Genomic DNA, 21,798 nt, shown 5'->3' on the forward strand with positions numbered 1-21,798 from the left:
CTTTGTCCACATTCTGTTACATTACAGCCTTATTCTAAAATTGATTAAATAATGACAAAGCAAAAACTGGTTTAAAAAAAACTGAAATATCACATTTACATAAGTATTCAGACCCTTTACTCAATACTTTGTTGAAGCACCTTTGGCAGCTATTACAGCCTCGAGTCTTCTTGGGTATGACGGTACATGCTTGGCACACCTATTATTTGTTACTTTTACTTTTCTGTTTATCAATTTTTTTACTTAAAACCTGTCTAGGATCAGCGTGCCGCTAGCGGCACACCCCCCCCCCCCCCCCCCACTGAAAAACCAGTGCCGCGAAATTCAAAAAAAATATTTTTTTTAAATATTTAACTTTCACACATTAAAGTCCAATACAGCTAATGAAAGACACAGATCTTGTGAATCCAGTCAACATGTCCGATTTTTAAAATGTTTTACAGGGAAGACACAATATGTAAAGATGTACATCTATTACCTAAAAACACATTAGCATAATCCACCATCTTTTATTTGTCCGCCAACACCAGTAGCTATCACCAATTCGGCTAAACTAAGATATTTATAGCCCCTAACCAACAAAAAATCTCATCAGATGACAGTCTGATAACATATTTATGGTATGGGATAGGTCTTGTTAGAAAAAAGTGCATATTTCAGGTAGATTGCATAGGTTACAATTGCACCCACCGTCACAAATGGACTAGAATAATTACTATGAGCAACGTGTTTACCTACTTACTAATCATCAAACATTTCGTAAAAATACACAGCATACACGAATCGAAAGACACAGATCCTGTGAATACAGACAATATTTCAGATTTTCTAAGTGTCTTACAGCGAAAACACAATAAATCGTTATATTAGCATAGTACATAGCACATAGCAGCCCAGCATTGATTCTAGCCAAAGTGGGCGATAACGTCAACATCGCCAAAAATATATTAATTTTTTCACTAACCTTCTCAGAATTCTTCAGATGACACTCCTGTAACATCATATTACACAATCCATATAGAGTTTGATCGAAAATGTTTATATTTAGCCACCAAAATCATGGTTAGACAATGTGAAATGTAGCTCAGCTGGTCAGAAAATGTCCTTGCGCCACTTAGACAGTGATCTACTCTTATACATAAATACTCATAAACGTGACTAAAAAATATAGGGTGGACAGGGATTGATAGACAATTTAATTCTTAATACAATTGCGGAATTACATTTTTTAATTTATCCTTACTTTTCAATACAGTTTGCGCCAAGCGAAGCTACGTCAAAAAACATGGCGTCCTAAGCCACTAAAATTTTTCGACAGAAACACGATTTATCATAATAAAAATGTCCTACTTTGAGCTGTTCTTCCATCAGTATCTTGGGCAAAGGATCCTTTCTTGGGAGTAATCGTCTTTTGGTGGAAAGCTGTCCTCTTGCCATGTGGAAATGCCAACTGCGTTCGGGATGAACTGAAAAGCGTGCCCAGCTATTCACAGCGTTTCAAAAATAAATGTCCCAAAATCGCACTAAACGGATATAAATTGCTATAAAACGCTTTAAATTAACTACCTTATGATGTTTTTAACTCCTATAACGAGTAAAAAGATGACCGGAGAAATATAACAGGCTAAACTAATGCTTGGAACAGGAGCGGGTCGGTGTCCTCCACGCGCGTTACGCACCAAGAAAAGACTTGCTAGCTACAGGGTTTTTTAATTTATAGTGCCTGTGAACGCGCAATCGACCCCATTGAAATCGTCATCACGTAAAGGCATCCAGGGGAAGACGTAAGCAGTGTCCGTATAGTCATAGCAATAACAGTGCCCTTTTAACTGACTCCAGAACAGTGGCCAACATTTCTGAAATCTGACTCCATGTCAGGGAAATTGCTGTAGAATGGGCTCTGTTCCACTTAGAGACAAAATTTCAACTCCTATAGAAACTATAGACTGTTTTCTATCCAATAATAATAATAATATGCATATTGTACGATCAAGGATTTTGTGGGAAGCCGTTTCAAAAATTACCCGATTAGCATAAATAGTCTCAACAGCGCCCCCATCCTCAACAGGTTTTAACCAACAATGCAGTTTTAAGAAAATTAAGTGTTGTGGGCTTGTAAGTAAGCATTTCACTGTAAGGTCTACACCTGTTGTATTCGACGCATGTGACAAATACAATTTTTTTGATTCGATGCTGCCACCACCATGCTTCACCGTAGGGATGGTTCCAGGTTTCCTCCAGACGTGACGCTTGGCATTCAGGCTGAGTTCAATCTTGGTTTCATCAGACCAGAGAATCTTGTTTCTTCTTATGGTCTGAGAGTCCTTTATGTGCCTTTGGCAAACTCTCTAAGCGGGCTGTCATGTGCCTTTTACTGAGGAGTGGCTTCTGTTTTACCATAAAGGCCTGATTGGTGGAGTGCTGCAGAGCTGGTTGTCTTTCTGGAAAGTTCTCCCATCTCCACAGAGGAACTGAAGCTCTATCGGAGTGACCATCGGGTTCTTGGTCACCTCCCTGACCAAGGCCCTTCTCCCCCAATTGCTCAGTTTGACCGGGTGGCCAGCTCTAGGAAGAGGCTTTGTGGTTCCAAACCTCTTCCATTTAAGAATGATGGAGGCCACTGTGTTCTTGGTGACCTTCAATGCTGCAGACATTGTTTGGTACCCTTCCCCAGATCTGTGTCTCAACACAATCCTGTCTCGGAGCTCTACGGACAATTCCTTTGACCTCATGGCTTGGTTTTTGCTCTGACATGCACTGTCAACTGTGGGACCTTATATAGACAGGTGTGTGTCTTTCCAAACCATGTCCAATCAATTGAATTTACCTCAGGTGGACTCCAATCAAGTTGTAGAAACATTTCAAGGTTGATCAATGGAAACAGGATGCACCTGAGGTGAATTTCGAAGCTCATAGCAAAGGGTCTGAATACTTATGTAAATAAGTAAGATATTTTATTTTTAATACATTTGCAAAAATGTCTAAACCTTTTTTTGCTTTGACATTATGGGGTGTTGTGTGTAGGGAAAAACAATTATTTAATCAATTTAGAATGAGGCTGTAACGTAACAAAATGTGGGAAAAGGGAAGTGGTCTGAATACTTTCCGAATGCACTGTATAGCATTTTCCCCCAAAAATAATAATATGTAATACACACCTAAATCCTAATAATTAAAATCTGAGAACGGTTTACACCCACATGAATGTACCGATAAGCAATCATTTCTGGTGTTTTGGAAAGGAACTCTTCATATATGAACTGAGCAAAAAAAGAAATGTCCTCTCACTGTCAACTGCTTTATTTTCAGCAAACTTAACATGTGTAAATATGTGTATGAATATTACAAGTTTCAACAACTGAGACATAAACTGAAGAAGTTCCACAGACATGTGACCAACAGAAATGGAATAATGAGGGCCTCCCGGGTGGCGCAGTGGTCTAGGGCACTGCATCGCAGTGCTAACTGCGCCACCAGAGTCTCTGGGTTCGCCCCCAGGCTCTGTCGCAGCCGGCCGCGACCGGGAGGTCCGTGGGGCGACGCACAATTGGGCTAGCGTCGTCCGGGTTAGGGAGGGTTTGGCCGGTAGGGATTTCCTTGTCTCATCGCGCTCCAGCGACTCCTGTGGCGGGCTGGGCGCAGTGCGCGCTAACCAAGGGGGCCAGGTGCACGGTGTTTCCTCCGACACATTGGTGCGGCTGGTTTCCGGGTTGGAGGCGCGCTGTGTTAAAGAAGCAGTGCGGCTTGGTTGGGTTGTGCCTCGGAGGACGCATGGCATTCGACCTTCGTCTCTCCCGAGCCCGTACGAGAGTTGTAGCGATGAGAAAAGATAGTAATTACTAGCGATTGGATACCACGAAAATTGGGGAGAAAAGGGGATACAATTTAAAAAATTAAAAAATTAAAAAATAAAATGGAATAATGTGTCCCTGAACAAAGGGGGGGTCAAAATGAAAAGTAACATTTAGCTCTTGTATGACCACCACCTGCTTAAGTACTGCAGTGCATCTCCTCATGGACTGCACCAGATTTGCCAGTTCTTGCTGTGCGATGTTACCCCACTCTTCCACCAAGGCACCTGCAAGTTCCTCGACATTTCTGGGGGGAATGGCCCTAGCCCTCACCCTCTGATCCAACAGGTCCCAGACGTGCTCAATGGGATTGAGATCTGGGCTCTTCGCTGGCCATGGCAGAACACTGACATTCCTGTCTTGCAGGAAATCACACACAGAACGAGTAGTATGGCTGGTGGTATTGTCATGTTGGAGGGTCATGTCAGGATGAGCCTGCAGGAAGGCTACCGCATGAGAGAGGAGGTTGTCTTCCCTGTAACGCACAGCGTTGAGATTGCCTGCAATGACAACAAGCTCAGTTCGATGATGCTGTGACACACTTCCCCAGAGAACGACGGACCCTCCACCTCCAAATCGATCCCGCTCCAGAGTACAGGCCTCGGTGTAACACTCATTCCTTCGATGATAAACGTGTATCTGACCGTCACCCCTGGTGAGACAAAACCACGACTCGTCAGCAAAGAGCACTTTTTGCCAGTCCTGCCAGCGACGTTGGGTTTGTGCCCATAGGCGACGTTGTTGCCGGTGATGTCTGGTGAGGACCTGCTTTGTTGTTACAACAGGCCTACAAGCCCTCAGTCCAGCCTCTCTCAGCCTATTGCGGACAGTCTGAGCACTGATGGAGGGATTATGCGTTCCTGGCGTAACTCAGGCAGTTGTTGTTGCCATTCTGTACCTCTCCCGCATGTGTGCTGTTCAGATGTACCGATCCTGTGCAGGTGTTGTTACATGTGGTCTGCCACTGCAAGGACGATCCGTCCTGTCTTCCTGTAGCGCTGTCTTAGGCGTCTCACATTGCAATTTATAGCCCTGGCCACATCTGCAGTCCTCATGCCACCTTGCAGCATGCCTAAGGCAAGTTCACGCAGATGAGCAGGGACCCTGGGCATCTTTCTTTTGGTGTTTTTCAGAGTCATTAGAAAGGCCTCTTTAGTGTCCTAAGTTTTCATAACTGTGACCTTAAGACACTAACAGCTTACAGACGGTAGGCAATTAACGACCGTTCCACAGGTGCATGTTCATTCATTGTTTATGGTTCATTAAACAAGCATGGGAAACAGTGTTTTAAGCCCTTTACAATGAAGATCTGTGAAGTTATTTCGATTTTTACTAATTTCTTTGAAAGACAGGGTCCTGAAAAAGGGACGTTTTTCTTTTTTCACTGAGTTTATAATCTATATGACAATAATACAACCTTAGCTAGCAATAGGCGAAGTCGAGCTACTACAATATTGCGTACAGTATCCTTTTCAGTATCCATGACGTGTCTAGGATGTCATGCAGTGACCTCATCTGTCCACAAGATAGAGATATTTATGTTCCTTGCTTTTATACCTCTATAGAAACTTCCATCAGAATGGTGACGGGACGGTCGAGGAGATCAGCTTTGAGGAGTTCCTTGTGGTGATGTCCCACTTCAGACCTCCAGCACTGAACATGACAGAGGAACAGAGAGAGAAGGTCAGGAGGGAGAAACTCCGCTGTGAGTACCGTTATTAAAATGTTAGTGTGGACTGGTGTTGAGATGGATGTTTTGCATTATAGTATAGTTTCACTACCAAATGAAACAATGTGCTGAAATTGATATAATAATATATAAAAATGAAAGAGATATAAATGGATATAATTCTTTGTGTCTCTTTCGGGACACACAACAGGTGCGTAAATACATACATGAATCACAAGTAATAAATACAGCAGACAGCACATGTGGATTCAGTTCCTTGTTAGTTCCTTATTAGCTTGTGTACTTTCTAAAATGGCATTCAGAACACTGTACATGGTTTGATGTGTACTATGGCTCACACTGTGACTGGAATCCATACAGGAATCAATTACGGTATCTGTAAACGTTCTGCTGGGATAGCAGGTACGCATACAACAGATCTATATCCCATATACAGCATTAATCAGCAAATGCATTACAGTGATGCCTCATGACACATGCAGGTAAGCAAATATTTGTAGAGTTCGTGTAAGATTTTCTTTATTTTCTTTCCCAGTCCTGTTTAATATGCACGACACAGACAACGATGGAACAATCACTCTGGAGGAGTATCGACATGTAAGCCACTGCTCAGCCCTATCTTTCAAATACCCTATCTGCCTATCACTATGTATTGTAACCATGACTGCCTTTCCTCTGAGTGTACTGTAGGTAGTGGAGGAGCTGCTGTCTCGGAGCGGAGCCCTGGGAAAGGAAACGGCTAAAGGAATAGCAGATGCTGCCATGCTGGAGGTAGCCAGTATTTCCATGGGTCACATGGTACGGCTGCTTTTTTTACATCTTGTAAATGTTTTTTTCCTCACTCTGAGTTTTACATCTGGAATCAGCTGCTATATGACATCTGACTATTATAAAAGTTTTTTTTCAATACCATATTCAATAATCTCATTCTCAGGAACCAGATGAGTTTTACGAGGGGATCACTTTTGAACATTTCCTGAAGGTTTGTTATAAAACATTATTTTGTGTCTAATAAAATTGTTTGTTTGTTGTTGGTAAAAGTCATGGCTATAGTTTTCTTTTTAAAAGGTTTTTATTATTAAATAAACAAAGTATAGATTATTTAAGTGAGCTTTGCTGGAGAGCCCATTAAATCATCACTTCTTTAAAGGCGTAATCTGCACTCCTTACATCCATTTTTTTTCTTTTAAATTAACGATATATGCCCATTGATTAATGAAGATTATAAACTGGGTGGTTGGAGCCCTGAATGCTGATTGGCTGACAACCGTGGTATATCAGACCATATACCATACGTATGACAAAACTGCTCTAATTACGTTGGTAACCAATTTATAATAGCAATAATATACCACGGCTAACGGCTGTATCCAGGCACTCCGCGTTATAACAGCCCTTTGCCGTGGTATATTGGTCATATACCACATCCCCCGGGCCTTATTGCTTAATTATAACTTTTAAATGCCTCATGACCTTAGTTCAACTGTCACATCCCATTAGAACCCAAAATATAAGCTTGTTTAACACCGTTGTTTGTAAACAATGATATTGCAAACAAATACTGTAAAACATCAAAACTATAATTTACATTTCTGGTGGATGGTCAGACCTTGCATCTATAGCTCTGTCTTTGAAAATCTAAAGTGGTTACATTTCTCCAGCCCTATCTCTCTGCTGTTTGACAAAACTGCAGATTGTCCCTTTAACACAAACAATAGCAGCACAATTGTTTTTCTTGTTATTAAAGTACACAATAGTTGAAGGTATCGTCTGAGTTTAGTAACTAAGTACTATACTGGTAGTAAAACAACATTTTCTTTTCAGATACTGAAAGATATCGAGATCGAGACGAGAATGAACATTCGCTTTTTGAATATGGACACGACGACTCTGTGCAAGTGAGGATCTTCCACTTTTTTTTATTACGATGATGCACAAGCACTCTTCTATGGTCTTTTTTATTTAGTGGCCAGTTAGGGCATACTTTACCTTCTCTGACCAACTATTACAAAGCTCTGTTTAATAGTTTTGGGTGACGGTTTAAGCTTCTACTATCTAGTAGCCTCTAACACACACTTTATGTTTTTACAAATGTATTGGATAAAAAAATATATATGTGCAACTATGCAAATATACACAGGTTAGCAGTAGGTATGTTATGAATTTAGCATGCCTGTATCTATCACTCCATATTTTATTCAAGAGTATTCACAATGCTCTAAATGCCATGAATCAATAATAAATTCAATAATAATGCAACAATCCAGTAATAACAATGTAATAAGCCAGTAATAAAGTGATAGCCAATTGTGCAGCTCCATGATTGAAGTGAATGCAATTTACCTCCTAGTATATCTAGGGCACTGTGTGGAATAGACTACAAACATTTGCACGTCTCTTCTATACCACCATCACACCTAAACTGTTTTGCTGCCAATGCCATCAGTTTGGAATCAAAACAGGTTAGAATATCCATGTACATTAAGAAGTCACTGACCAATAGAAACAAAGTACAACTGACCAGCCTAGCAGTATAGCATACTGCACATTTCCTATGGCAAGACCCTCCTCATATTGAGATAGTAGTTTCAAGTAAAATGTGCGTCAGACTTGTGCAAATGTTTTAAGAATCAAGCCCACATTACCAAGCATTTGTTGACTGTTAGAAATAGGAACAATGATATGCAACTTGTCTGTGCTGCCCTCTAGAGACCAAAGAATGTGAAATATCTCATTCCCACATTTAATCATCTCTATACTACCTATTTTGTTTTTTTAAATTTGTACAATTGTGTGACTTCCATCAAGATACATATTTGATTATTGTTCTTCATCTACACTTAAATGACTAAAGCACAGGAGGTTGGTGGCACTTCATTCTAATGACTGGAGTGAACAGTTGGAATGACATCAAACACATGGTTTCCAGGTGTCTGATGTCATTCCATTTGCTCCATTCCTGACATTTATTATGAGCCGTTCTCCCCTCAGAAGCCTCCTGTGGACTAAATGGCATGCATTCATTGAATTAATTTGGCCTTAAAATACATTTTATCTGCAACTGATTAAGTAGGCACCAGCAAATACTGCAGCCTGCCGATAACTTGATTGCATCTACAGATTGTAGCATGTCTTGGTCTTTGAATATCCATACACACTGTATATTTGTACTGTAAAATACAATATTTTCATTCCGATTTGGGATGTTATTGTAGCAAGGAATAATGTAAATGGTGTGGCCTTCTCTTTTTATTGAGAACATTAAAATAGGAAACCGCTCACCAAAAGTGAATAATGTTTGAATGATTATGTACTGTAGGAATTGGATTGTGTTTAGTTTGCTTTTAAGAAAATAATTGTATTATCAGACAGCCTTGGAGAGGGATCTATAATGAAACTTGAATCTGCTTTGAGCTTAATCAAATCAAGTGGGGGCAGCACATAGCCTAGGGGTTAGAGGCGTGAGCCAGCAACCGGAGGGTTGTGTGTGTGTGTGTGTGTGTGTGTGTGTGTGTGTGTGTGTGTGTGTGTGTGTGTGTGTGTGTGTGTGTGTGTGTGTGTGTGTGTGTGTGTGTGTGTGTGTGTGTGTGTGTGTGTGTGTTTCCGCTTTGGGCTGAATGTGTCAGTGTTTTGTTCATATGAAATCCCTAGTTTGAAATCAACTGTTTTTCTGGAAGCTATATATATATATATATATATATATTAGTTGGACCTTGTTTGCAATTGACCAATAAAGTGATCTTAATCAAAGTGAATTTATGTACTTACCTTCTCAAAAACCTTTAAAGACATGCTCTGTATCTTTGGCGACGAGAGAGTACTGATGTGGTGCTCATGTCAAATTTTATTTGCCGAATACAACACGCACACACTGGCAACCCTTACAGTGAAGTGCTTACTTACAAGCTCTTAACCAACAATGCAGTTTTAAGAAAATACCCCCAAAAAAGTAAGAGATAAGAATAACAAATAATTAAAGTGCAGCAGTAAATAACAATAGCGGGGCTACATTATATACAGGGGTACCAGTACAGAGTCAATGTGCGGGGACACCGGTATTGAGGTAATATGTACATGTAGGTAGAGTTATTAAAGTGACTATGCATAGATAATAGAGAGTAGCAGCAGTGTAGAAGGGGGAGGGGGCAATGCAAATAGTCTGGGTAGCCATTTGATTAGCTGTTCAGGAGACATATGGCTTGGGGGTAGAAGCTGTTTAGAAGCCTCTTGGAGCTCTGGTACCGTTTGCCGGGCGGTAGCAGAGAGAACAGTCTATGACTAAGGTGACTCGAGTCTTTGACAATTTTTAAGGCCTTCCTCTGACACCGCCTGGTATAGAGGTCCTAGATGGCAGGAAGCTTGGCCCCGGTGATGTACTGGGCCGTACGCACTACCCTCTGTAGTGCCTTGTGGTCAGAGGCTGAGCAGTTGCCATACCAGGCAGTGATGCAACCTGTCAGGATGCTCTCGATGGTGCAGCAGTAAAACCTTTTAAAGATCTGAGGACCCATGCCAAATATTTTCAGTCTCCTGAAGGGGAATAGGTTTTGTCGTGCCCTCTTCACGACTGTCTTGGTGTGCTTGGACCATGATAGTTTGTTGGTGATGTGGACGCCAAGAAACTTGACGCTCTCAACCTGCTCCACTACAGCCCCGTCGGTGAGAATGGGGGCGTGCTCGATCCTCTTTTTCCTGTAGTCCACAATCGTCTCTTCATAAATGTGACGTAGTAAGCAATTTTCAGGGACCACTTTTGGCTCGTGAGCACTACTTTCAGAACTACTGGCTGACAAGGTAAAAATCTGTCATTCTGCCCCTGAACAAGGCAGTTAACCCACTGTTCCCCGGTAGGCTGTCATTGTAAATAAGAATTTGTTCTTCACTGACTTGCCTAGTTAAATAAAGGTTACATTTTTTTTTTATGAAATAAACTGGCTGAAAGTATGTAAAAGTACCAGTGAATCTCTTTAACTTCACCAGACCTCATATATTTCCCCACAGACCTCAGTTATGGCATTACTCCCTCTGTCATAGTCTATATGCTGCGGTGAGGATGGCCACCCCCCTTACCTTACCTTATGACAGACCTCACTGCCCATCTGATGGGTTTTCTATTAATCTCAGGTAACCTACATACTGATCAAATTTTATTTTATTGTAAATTAGTGGTGGTTTAGCACAGTTGACTGTAATTTGATGTAATTTGTAGTTTTCAGTACAGTATGGTTAACATGAAATATTTACATAATTATCTGCCAAAGTAGCATGTTATTGTAGCGTTCCTAGTACTCCCATAAAATGTGCTCAATTTATCTGAAGGGAGTTTTTTTCTGTCTGTCCCTCATGAGCAGACAGACTTTTAGCTGATTATAGCAGCTTTTATCATCCTCCCATTTTTCCTGTATGTATATGACCTTTCACCTTTTCATGGATACAGAAAATAACATGATAAAGAGAAAGCCAGTTAGTGCTTTGGTTTCCCTGAAGACTTATGATTATCAAGTCTGTTTCAATCACAAAGGGAATCTGTGTCAATGACCTTTCATTCCAGTAAATGTTTGAGGATTTCAGTTGTTGCCCAGACTTACCCCATTGTCTCTTGGTTTTAAATAAAGTTCTGGGTTGAAACAGGGAACTTGATTCATGACCTAGAATGTATCCCTCCTCAATTTCCAGTTTTGCATGAGCTTGTGATCTAAGGAAAGCTTAGAATATTTCTGATGGCATTTGTCTGTTGCTTATTTGGATAGTATTTCTAAAGATGCACACACTATTACAAACTATCAGTTACATTCATTGTGTCAACTGCAGAAAGTTTACTTACTACCTTTTTCCACCCATGCAACATACTTGGTTGTATTTGACATTTGATAAAGTAAACTGACAGTCTATTGATTAGTTTTATATAGAATGTAAAATCATGAAACTTGAATTTTGTCCCAGTCCCGGTCTGCCTTATAGGGAGTGATGAAGAGAACCATTACATCTATGTGAACGCATCCCCCCATAACACACACATAATCTGACCTATACACACCCACACCTTGTGACTGGCCAGACAGAGGCCAGACAGAAGCCTGCCACTTTCACAAAATCTTTCCTATCAGATGCTGTGCTGTCTTGAAGACATGTCATTGTGAGATGAGATCACAGACTGTGTCTCAATTGCTTCCTGGCATATCTCATGTTGGGACCACTGTGTTGACGTTCTGCAGTCTAAGGTTAACATCACAGTCACAGACTTCACTTGAGCACAGGCTGCGAGAATACTTTTTAATTTGCTCACAAAACTTAAAATGGACAAAACTATCAAAGTGACTCAGATTTGACAAAAGACATTCATTTTAAAATCTCACAGTAGTCTACAAGAATACTGCAGGGCAATTTTAACACAAGTTAAGTTAATTAGTTCTCAACACAAACAAAATGTATTTAAGTTATTCAAAGTCGAACATTTGTGCAGAGGTTTTTTCCAGTGGCAGCAATAAGCTTCCGTAACTTCTGAACACGTGTCCAAATAAATAATAAATAAAATATAATAGAAAGTTGGCCTCAGAACAGTGCATTTGTGTATGCAAATGTCCTACTTTTGCACATTTGGTTCTTTAAGGTCCTTAGTTCATGTCTCATCTGTGACAGGAGCTCCTTGAAATTCTTCAGAACCACACAACCATAGACCTTCTGTTGGAACACGTTTTGGGAGGGGTGTATTGACGTTGGTCCGTCTACAGGTTCAAGTGGGATGGGCAGGTTTGGAAAGAGGTTTTGGTAGATGCAGTTTATTTGGTTGGCCAGACCACTAGTGCGGTACTGGGCAGTGGTGAGGTTGTTTAGCAGGGGGCTGGAGGGTGGCTGTAAGTCTCTCTGTTGCTCAGTGACTCTCTTCAGGTGTGGTAGGAAAGCCTTACAGTGGGAGTAGATGCTCAGCATCCGCTCTGAGGGGTCCAGGCCAGAGATGTTTGGGTCAGGAACAATGTTGGTTGGCATCTGGCAGAACAGTTCTGACATGTCTCCTTGACTGGCTTTCTGGAGATCAAGAAGTTGTTGGTAGCACAAGTATAATGTGTTATGATTTGGCAATAATGTAGCTTTAAAGCAGTTTTACATTTCCCATTAGACTGTGGACAATTTCATTGTATGCATGTTACACTAGGCAATAATTCTGGATAAATGTTATGGCATTGATTTTCTACTTACATATATTTTTAAGAGGTCCACAGATTCCATATGTATGAGTCTGGTTAGCTTGGAACTTCTTTGTATGTGACTCTCACACTGTTGGTTCCTACATGCTATTCCAGCATTCACTGAATCAATGGCAGCCACCAGTAACAGGGAGAGCAATGCTGAGGAGCAAGATATGACACAATTTGAAATCTACGTCTGCATTGCTTGCTCTTTGGGGTTTTAGGCTGGGTTTCTGTTTAAGCATTTTGTGACAACTTCTGATGTAGAAAGGGCTTTATAAATAGATGTGATTTGATGACGCCAACACCTATCACAGACACTTAATCATGCTACCTTAGCAGTGTTACATGAAAATCTAAATTAGAAGTATGAAGTTCTGAAATAGATATGTTGCGATAAGTAGCTGTGGTAACGGTTACAATATGTAAAATGTATACATGAGCAAAGGACACAAGTTGAGTGTACATATACAGATGTAGGATCTTAATTTGATCGCTCTTTTGATGCTGAGAATTTGTTTCAACCCCTGTTGTATCAAACTAGTTCAAATTTAAGATCCTACATCTGTACTAAGTTTGCACCTGTGCACTGAGTAGTCATTCATACACAAAAACAAAAATCAATATGCAATTATGTGCACAGCATCATACATTCAAGTCTGCACATTGATGTTCTATAAATACTAGAGACATTACAGCAAAGTAAAGTACAGTATGCAGATGGTTGAATGTACAATTAGAGAATGAAAAGTTGAAATATAGTTATCTTGGTTGTATAATGTAATTGTACTTACTTCTTGCTGCTTGTGATATGGACAGCTGAGGATACATATTCTTTACATGACCACTCATTTCTCATACAGTGACATAGGCCAAGTGTCAGACACAAACTAGTCATGATCACTCCCCTGAAAAACCTTTTAAAAGACTGAAACCACGCATTTGTCATTGGAGGAAATGACGTGCTCGGCTCTTTCTTTGTGAAGCAACCCAATTTCCCCAGAATGTATTTTTTCAGACCTGAATTATTTTCTCTGATGTCAAATCTTAATGAATACCAGATCTATCTACAACAAATGTGTATTCAGTTGTGTATATTCAGCACATACATTTACAAACAGGATAACTGTCAAAGGATTATACTATTTGAGGTACTGTAAGTGCTGAGTTAACAAATATTAATGTAATAACCTATGCATATGTGAGGTCATTTGTTTTATACCAGTCACAAGAGGTCAACCTACTCTGACACAATTCATTGTACATAGTACTGTCGCCACCTAGAGTAAGTGGTTGTGAAGTTTTACAGTAAATCGATGCATGCAGTGTTGCAATCTGAGTTTGGGTATCATATAATGATACATTGTTGATTACCTTGTAGTTACACACAGGAGGTGCATGGAGTATAGAAAATACTGTAAAGCTGTGCTCTTGTCAATAGAGGAAACAAAACAGAGTGAGCGCACAGTGGTTGCTTACGTCAGTTAAGACCATTTTCATGTTCATGAGAAACCCTTGCATGTGGCCTTACGGGAAGCTGTCAACGCACAGGAAGAGTGTCTCAATAGCTAACTTTCACCAGTGCGTAAAAGACAGAGTAAAGAATGGTTCAGAGTCACCAAATTAGGCCATAAGACAACATTACCACATCGTGATTATTAGAGGAGCCCGGGGTTGGTTGTCACAATGCTTATTACTCAGAATCTAGGAGGGGTATTTGGTATTAATTAGGATCCCAATTAGCTGGTGTAAAAGCATCAGACAATCTTCCTGGGGTCCACATTAAACAATACATAGTACAGAACATTATTAGTAGAGAACTAAAATACCTACATTTATAATGTCACACACAACCTACATATCAGTACAAACGGTGCATTCAGAAAGTATTCAGACCCCTTGACGTTAGCCTTATTCTAAATTGATTCTTTTTTAATTCCATCAATCTACACACAATACCCCAAAATGACAAAGCAAAAACAGGTTTTTAGAATTATTTGAAAATGTATAAAAAATGTAAAACAAATACCTTACTTAAATATTCAGACCCTTTGCTATGAGACTCTAAATTAAGCTCATATGCATCCTGTTTCCATTTATCATCCTTGAGATGTTATTACAACTTGATTGGAGTCCACCTGTGGTAAATTCAATTGATTGGACATGATTTGGAAAGGCACACACCTGTCTATATAAGATCCCACAGTTGACAGTGCATGTCAGAGCAAGAACCAAGCCATGAGGTCGAAGGAATTGTCCATTGAGCTCCGAGACAGGATTGTGTTGAGGCACAGATCTGGGGAAAGGTACCAAAACATTTCTTCAGCATTGAAGGTCGTCAAGAACACATTGGCTTCCAACCATTCTTAAATGGAAGAAGTTTGGAACCACCAAGACTCTTCCTAGATCTGGCCGCCCGGCCAAACTGAGCAATCTGGGGAGAAGTGCATGGGTCAGGGAGGTAACCAAGAACCCAATGGTCACTCTGACAGAGCTGCAGAGTTCCTCTATGGAGATGGGAGAAGCTTCCAGAAGGACAACCATCTCTGCAGCTCTCCACCAATCAAGCCTTTATGAATGACTGGCCAGACGGAAGCCACTCCTCAGTAAAAGCCACATGACAGCCCACTTGGAGTTTGTCAAAGGGCACCTAAAGAACTCTCAGACCATGAGAAACAAGAATATCTGGTCTGATCAACCAAGATTGAACTCTTTGGCCTAGATACCAAGCATCAAGTCTGGAGGAAACCTGGCACCATCCCTACGGTGAAGCTTGGTGATGGCAGCATCATGCAGTGGGGATGTTTTTCAGCAGCAGGGACTGGGAGACTAGTCAGGATTGAAGGAAAGATGAATGGAGCAAAGTACATAGATCATTGATGAAAACCTGATAAAGGAATTTATATGTTTAAAGTAATGACTAAAGTATTCCACCCTGAAATCATATAATTGTATGAAATGTGTTAGAGTCATAATTTAATAATGTGTGTGACTAGACCATTGTGTTACTATTTCGCAATATGAGCTGGGTAGAGTTGAGACATTCAAGGCCAACTGAACTGTCGACTTGTTATAACTGAAAACTGACAACAGGAAAGAGGGCCCTTCCAAGGCCCCTCTAATCTAGGGAGGAGAGGAACGGCTAGAAACTGCCAGGCTGGTAGAAAAGTGATAAAGTGTGTGTGTGTGTGTGTGTGTGTGTATTTAGGTGGGGGTGGGTGGGAGTTATAAAATGATTGTTTGAACTTTTTACTAAAGAATACTCTGAATAAAGGATTGATTTATTGCGGACTGGGGGCTTTGTCTAATTCTTCATTAACCAGGGTCTTACAAACTTCTGGGAATTGGTCAAAGCTATAGTGCTAGTTGAGTTCAACCATTGGGATAAAAATTCTCCTGACAAAACCTGCTCCAGAGCGCTCAGGACCTCAGACTGGGGCAAAGGTTCACCTTCCCAACAGGACAACGACCCTAAGCACACAGCCAAAACAACGCAGGAGTGGCTTCGGGACAAATCTCTGAATGTCCTTGAGTGGCCCAGCCAGAGGCCGGACTTGAACCTGATCGAACATCTCTGGAGAGACCAAAAAATAGCTGTGCAGTGACACTCCCCATCCAACCTGATAGAGCTTGAGAGGATCTGCAGAGTAGAATGGGAGAAACTCCCCAGATACCGGTGTGCAAAGCGTGTAGCGTCATACCCAAGAAGACTCAATGCTGTAATCGCTGCCAAAGGTGTTTCAACAAAGTACTGAGTAAAGGGTCTGAATACTGATTATAAATATTATTTTCTTTTTTTCTTCATTATGGGGTATTGTGTGTAGATTGAGGGAATTTTTTTTTTTTTTCCATTTTAGAATAAGGCATAACAAAATGTGGAAAAAGTCAAGGGGTCTGAATACTTTCCAAATGCACTGTAAGTATATTATGGGACTATCCATAGACAATTACTATTATTGAAAGAGTAAAGGGAGTGCTTTATTTAAAGCCTATTTGTAAGTTCCTAGGTCAATCCATGTGTTAACTATCATCATAATTAGCATTGGGGGTGTGGTTGAGGGATAGTTGTCACATTGATGTTGGGATTGCATGTCACAATCTGACAATCATCCACATTGTAACAATGTACCAAGTAAGCTAAATGACGTTGAAAAGACTCCTACTATACTTATTTTAGTGTACATTGAAAAGACATCCACTTTTCAAATGCTTGGACAGCACAGTACAGTCCAGTAGTTGAATTCAACAGAGTACAGTTGAGTTTAATTCAGTAGAGTACAGTATAGACCAAAGTATAGTACAGTTGAGTTTAATTCAGTAGAGTACAGAAGGATACAATACAGTACATTATACTGAACTCCACTGTACTGTATCCTACTTTGCTGTACTGTCCAGAACTATACTTTAATTTTAGTCTCTTTACTGTGTTGTACTGAATACACTACTTTTATTTTCTTTACTGTACTCTACGTATGTATTCTACTGAATACATAATTTTTCTTTACTGTACTCTGCTGTGCTCTACTGTATTCTGTGCTGTCCGAACTTGTGAAACATAAACATCTATGAGTTGAGTTTATTTAATTTTTACAGGGACAGTGCACATTAATCAACGTTTCAGTAAAAGTGCCGGTTTTAGCCAGTCGCCTAATTTTCAACCGCAGTCCCTGGGCAGGTTATTAAAAACAATTACAATATAGACAATCATTGAGCAGTGAGCACACGCAGAGCAACATAGGATAAGCAAGACATAGCATACAGACAGAGCAACATAGGACAAGCAAGACGTAGCATACAGACAAGAGCAACATAGAACAAAAACCAGCAAGACAAAATTCATAAAAGCAACAAAGTGTTTCCACACCTCACAAGCTATAGACAATCATTGAGCAGTGAGCACACGCAGAGCAACATAGGACAAGCAAGACATAGCATACAGACAGAGCAACATAGGACAAGCAAGACGTAGCATACAGACAAGAGCAACATAGAACAAAAACCAGCAAGACAAAATTCATGAAAGCAACAAAGTGTATCCACACCTCACAAGCTACAGACAACATGGAAAGCAGCCATACACAGCTAGGGATTATGTTCACAAATCTGATTGACCTTTAGCCATGTCTTCATGTTTTTTGTGAAAGTGTGATATGTGGTGCAGTTATGTGTGTCTGATGGCAGTGTATTCCAGACATGGGAAGCTCTCACAGAGAAAGCGGATTTACTAAAGGTGCTTTTCCTTAAGGAAACTATACAGTCACCTCTATAGGCAGACCTTGTGGATCTGCTGCCGTATGTTTGGGTTTTCTGTTTAACAAAAATACTGAGTGGAGGGGGAGCCAGGCCATTTAGGATCTTGAATACAAGACATGCGTCGGTGTATTGCACAAGATTTTCCCAACTCAGGAGCTTATGCTTTCTGAGGATGTAACAGTGATGATGGCTATTGGCCTTCCTATCAAGCACTTTGAGAGCCTGTTTGTAGACAGGCTGAATAGGTTTTAATGTTGTACAGCAAGCTTGGGCCCAACTAGTCAAGCAGTATGTTAAGTGGGGGATTATCATAGATTTGAAGTACAGTTTTGCTACCTCTGTAGTCAAACAATTTCATATAAATCAGAAATTAGCTAGGTTGAATTTGGTTATCTGAATTACCTTTTTCACATGCTTTTTAAAAGAGAGGTTGGAATCAAGTATGATGCCAAGGTACTTAAAATCAGATACCACCTGGAGCTTCTCCCCTGACACATAGACATCTGGCTCAGTAGCATCTGTTGCCCTCTTTGTGAAGAACATGCAAACAGTTTTTTTCACATTGAGATGCAAACACGAGTCACTGAGCCACTTTGTAACCTGGACCATTACAGTAGTGAGTTCTTGTGCAGCTTGTTGTTTGCTCTTTGCATGCACATATATCACTGTATCATCTGCATACATTTGAACTTCAGACCCAGTACAGACAGAAGGCAGATCATTAATGTACATGCTGAACAGGAGGGGCCCCAGTATTTACCTTTGGGGCACGCCCACATCATAGCTAAGAGTGGGCGACAGCTCATTTCTCACTTTGACACACTGAGTTCTGCCTTCAAGGTATGATTTCATCTATCTCAAGGCATCGGGGGAAAAGTTGAACATGGACAATTTTGTGATGAGAATCTCATGGTTAACAGTATCAAGAGCCTTCCTTAGGTCCAGAAATACAGCCCCAACAACGCCCCCTTTGTCCATCTTGGACTTCACATTTTTCAGAAAAAAGCAGTTGGCCGTTTCTGTGGAGTGTTTCGCTCTGAAGCCAAACTGCATGGAGTGTAATGTGAAGGGGCTGTTGTTGAGGTGGGCAATCAGTTGTTCTGCTACACATTTCTCAACAACCTTTGACACCACAGGTAGTATACTAATGGGCCTGTAGTTACTCACGTCAGCAGGGTCGCCCGATTTAAAGATGGCCGTTATTATGGCCGACATCATACCCTTGGAAACACCCCGAGACCAATAGATGTGTTGGTGACCTTAGTAATGGGGCCAATGAGTGACTCTTTGTAGTTTTTAAGAAAGGTAGAGTCCAGCCCAAACACATCTTTGGCTTTAGAGTTCTTTAGTGAGCTAATCACCTTGTTCACCTTTGACTCAGAAACCTCCCTTATGATGAAGACAGGTTGAGCGTCATTCACTAGCACTGAGCCCAAGAAACCAGTGGAGGGGTTCTGTGTCAGTACCCTGACAGAGTCAATAAAGTAGGAATCGAAGGCTATTGCTATTTCGACTGCATCCTGTGTTAGATTGCTATTCACCATGATTTCTAGTCTTTTTGCAGTGTTACTATGGTCTTTCCCTGTTAACTTTTTTAGATTCTCCCAGATCAATTTAGAATTTCCCTTTGCTTCACCAATTATGTTATTAAAAAGGTTTGCCTTGGCCTGTCTGATTTCTTTCATCACCTTATTTCTCAACATGGTAAACCTACATCTGTCATGCTCTAATTTGGATCTTAGGGCTATTTTTAGAGCATAATCTCATTCTTTCATCAATTTCCAGATTTCTCCATTTAGCCAAGGAAGAGTGCTCTTTTGGCCAGTTATGGATTTTCTTTTCTTTAGGAAACCATTTATTGTAGTCTGGACTGTGGATAGAAGAACCTGACTATCAGCTTCCACGTCTGTATAGGACAAGAGATCATTCCAGTTAATTCCCTTAATTGCGTTTTCAAAATAGTTTAATTCAGTTTTAGGTATTCTTAGTTGATCCGGCTTTCTAACAGTAGAGAGGTTAAACCTGCTCTTAGACAGCTTTCTGGCTATAAGTGTCAGATTATGATCAGATAGCCCAGTAACCATATTGAATGATTTAGTCACTCTCTCTGGTTTATTACTGAACACCAAATCAATCTGTGTTTTAGAGCAACAAGTCATCCTGGTTGGCCCTTTAACTAGCTGTGTAAGGTCAAAGGTATTAGTGATCCGTTTGAGGGTTTTCCTACAAGACGTGTCTTCATAATTAATGTTAAAATCTCCCATTTAAGATGACCTCTTTCCCAAAATCACATTCCCTAAGCATGTTATTAAACTGATCAAAAAACACACTTTTGGTGGAAGGTGGCCTATACATTCTAATAAGGGTAAAAGACATTTGGGGAGACAGTGTAACGTTCAGGCCAATACATTCTAGTTCATTATCACAGAACCACTCAATTTGTTCACATCGGATATGTTCTTTAATGTAAATCATCACACCCCCTCTTCCTTCAATCCTGGCTCTCCTGAAAACATTGTAGCCAGGCACAATCAAAGCAGCATATGGAGAGTTTTTATGGAGCCATGTCTCTGAGAGGCAGAGGAAGTCAAGTTTGGAATCTGTGAGTAGATGTTGAATTTGATCACTTTTTGGAATGACACTACGAATGTTCAAGTGCCCCCCTAGTAGTCCCTTGGGTTTAGCTCGTGGGTCCCAGATGACTCGAGAGTGATTGACACATTGAAAAAAGTTACATTTTCTGTGTATTATGACGGCTGGGTTTAGGCCGTTTTGTTTCGTTTTGATTAAGGGCAGTTCGGTAGCGCAATTAACAATCGCTCCCGCCTACACAGGATGCTGGGAACTAATTAAAACAGCTTGCGTACCAGAAGCAGAGTCAGGAATCGCATATAGCGACTTAGAGTCTAAATCTATCCTGGAGCCGGGTGAGTCGAGAGAAACCATGGGACCATAGCACTCACCCACTTCCACAGCGGCGACGATCAGTGGACGAGGCCATCCACTGCTTTCCACTCCGGTGAGTATCGCTGGTTCGGTGATGTTAGGCCCAGGATTGAGTTGCACATCCCTAGAGAGCAGGAGGGTAGTGAACAGGTAGTTTAACAGTTTCCGATAAATGTTGGACTTGTGTTTGTTACGCCTAAACGGGTCAGTGGAATAGGGAGCGAGGTAGACTTTGCCATTATTCAGAACATTATGGTATGCTGTGTACTGTCCGCTCCCGTGGAACGGTGAACCAATGTGTTTGGTGTTGATATTCTCCGGCAGTAGATTTATTGTGTCATCCCAGCAAGGACGCACTGAGATTATCAGTAGAACAGCTACATAACTGACAATCATGGCAAAGTACTGGAGATAAAACACATAATTGCGCTTTAACTCTTTGCATGAGTTACTTAGCTGGGGTCGGCGTACACCTGATGTTTTAGATAAAATAACAGCATTCGTATGAGAAGCGGCACTGCCCCACCACCCTGTCTACCGTCCTCCATTATTATTGTCAATTCAGTCAATGATTGGTTCCGGTCCGGACCTGCTTGTCAACTGTGTTTCCACGTAATTTCAACAACAAAAAATACAGTGTGGTGGTGTTGAATCAATGTGGAAAAAGTCATCAACTTCAGGAAATGTAGTCTTTTTTTCACTCAACTTTTAACCTAAATGCAAAAACACAGTGATCTTTTTCGTAGATTTCATATTGAATTCACATTAGTTGACAACTCAACCAAATATAAATCCAAACTAGATGTTGAACTGTTGTCTGTTCCCAATGGGTAGTGACTTAACAGGAACCAGGATTGAGATGGGGATCCTT

General features: G+C 40.7%; 2 protein-coding genes across 3 annotated transcripts in view; one reads left to right on the plus strand and one right to left on the minus strand.

Annotated features, from left to right (window-relative positions):
* LOC129814429 (calcineurin B homologous protein 3-like) overlaps positions 1-9,291 on the plus strand; it is a 28,685-nt gene extending 19,394 nt beyond the window's left edge. For both annotated transcript variants that reach the window (XM_055867539.1, XM_055867548.1), the window contains 5 exons: positions 5,417-5,556; positions 6,077-6,138; positions 6,232-6,339; positions 6,476-6,523; positions 7,366-9,291. In XM_055867539.1, coding sequence (XP_055723514.1) covers positions 5,417-5,556; positions 6,077-6,138; positions 6,232-6,339; positions 6,476-6,523; positions 7,366-7,443 — 436 coding nt within the window. In that variant the 3' untranslated portion in view covers positions 7,444-9,291. The remainder of the gene's footprint in view (positions 1-5,416; positions 5,557-6,076; positions 6,139-6,231; positions 6,340-6,475; positions 6,524-7,365) is intronic.
* A 2,509-nt stretch (positions 9,292-11,800) lies between these two features.
* On the minus strand, positions 11,801-13,627 carry LOC129868656 (uncharacterized). The gene is made up of 3 exons (XM_055942830.1): positions 13,523-13,627; positions 12,739-12,887; positions 11,801-12,567 (listed from the first exon to the last, which is right to left on the minus strand). Exons 1-3 carry the CDS (start codon positions 13,578-13,580, stop codon positions 12,094-12,096), a joined length of 681 nt encoding a protein of 226 aa, XP_055798805.1. The 5' UTR covers positions 13,581-13,627; the 3' UTR covers positions 11,801-12,093.
* Positions 13,628-21,798: the final 8,171 nt, after the last annotated feature.

This window comes from Salvelinus fontinalis, chromosome 2 (assembly GCF_029448725.1).
Source record: "Salvelinus fontinalis isolate EN_2023a chromosome 2, ASM2944872v1, whole genome shotgun sequence".
Taxonomy (NCBI): domain Eukaryota; kingdom Metazoa; phylum Chordata; class Actinopteri; order Salmoniformes; family Salmonidae; genus Salvelinus; species Salvelinus fontinalis.

Bases quoted from the DNA above. Each gene is read 5' to 3' on its own strand.
- LOC129868656 (XM_055942830.1), bottom strand. From the start codon at position 13,580: ATGAGTGGTCATGTAAAGAATATGTATCCTCAGCTGTCCATATCACAA. The intron at 12,888-13,522 runs GTAAGTACAATT...CTTGCTCCTCAG, and splicing joins CATATCACAAGCAGCAAGAA to CATTGCTCTCCCTGTTACTG. The intron at 12,568-12,738 runs GTAAGTAGAAAA...CTTGATCTCCAG, and splicing joins TGGACCTCTTAAAAATATAT to AAAGCCAGTCAAGGAGACAT.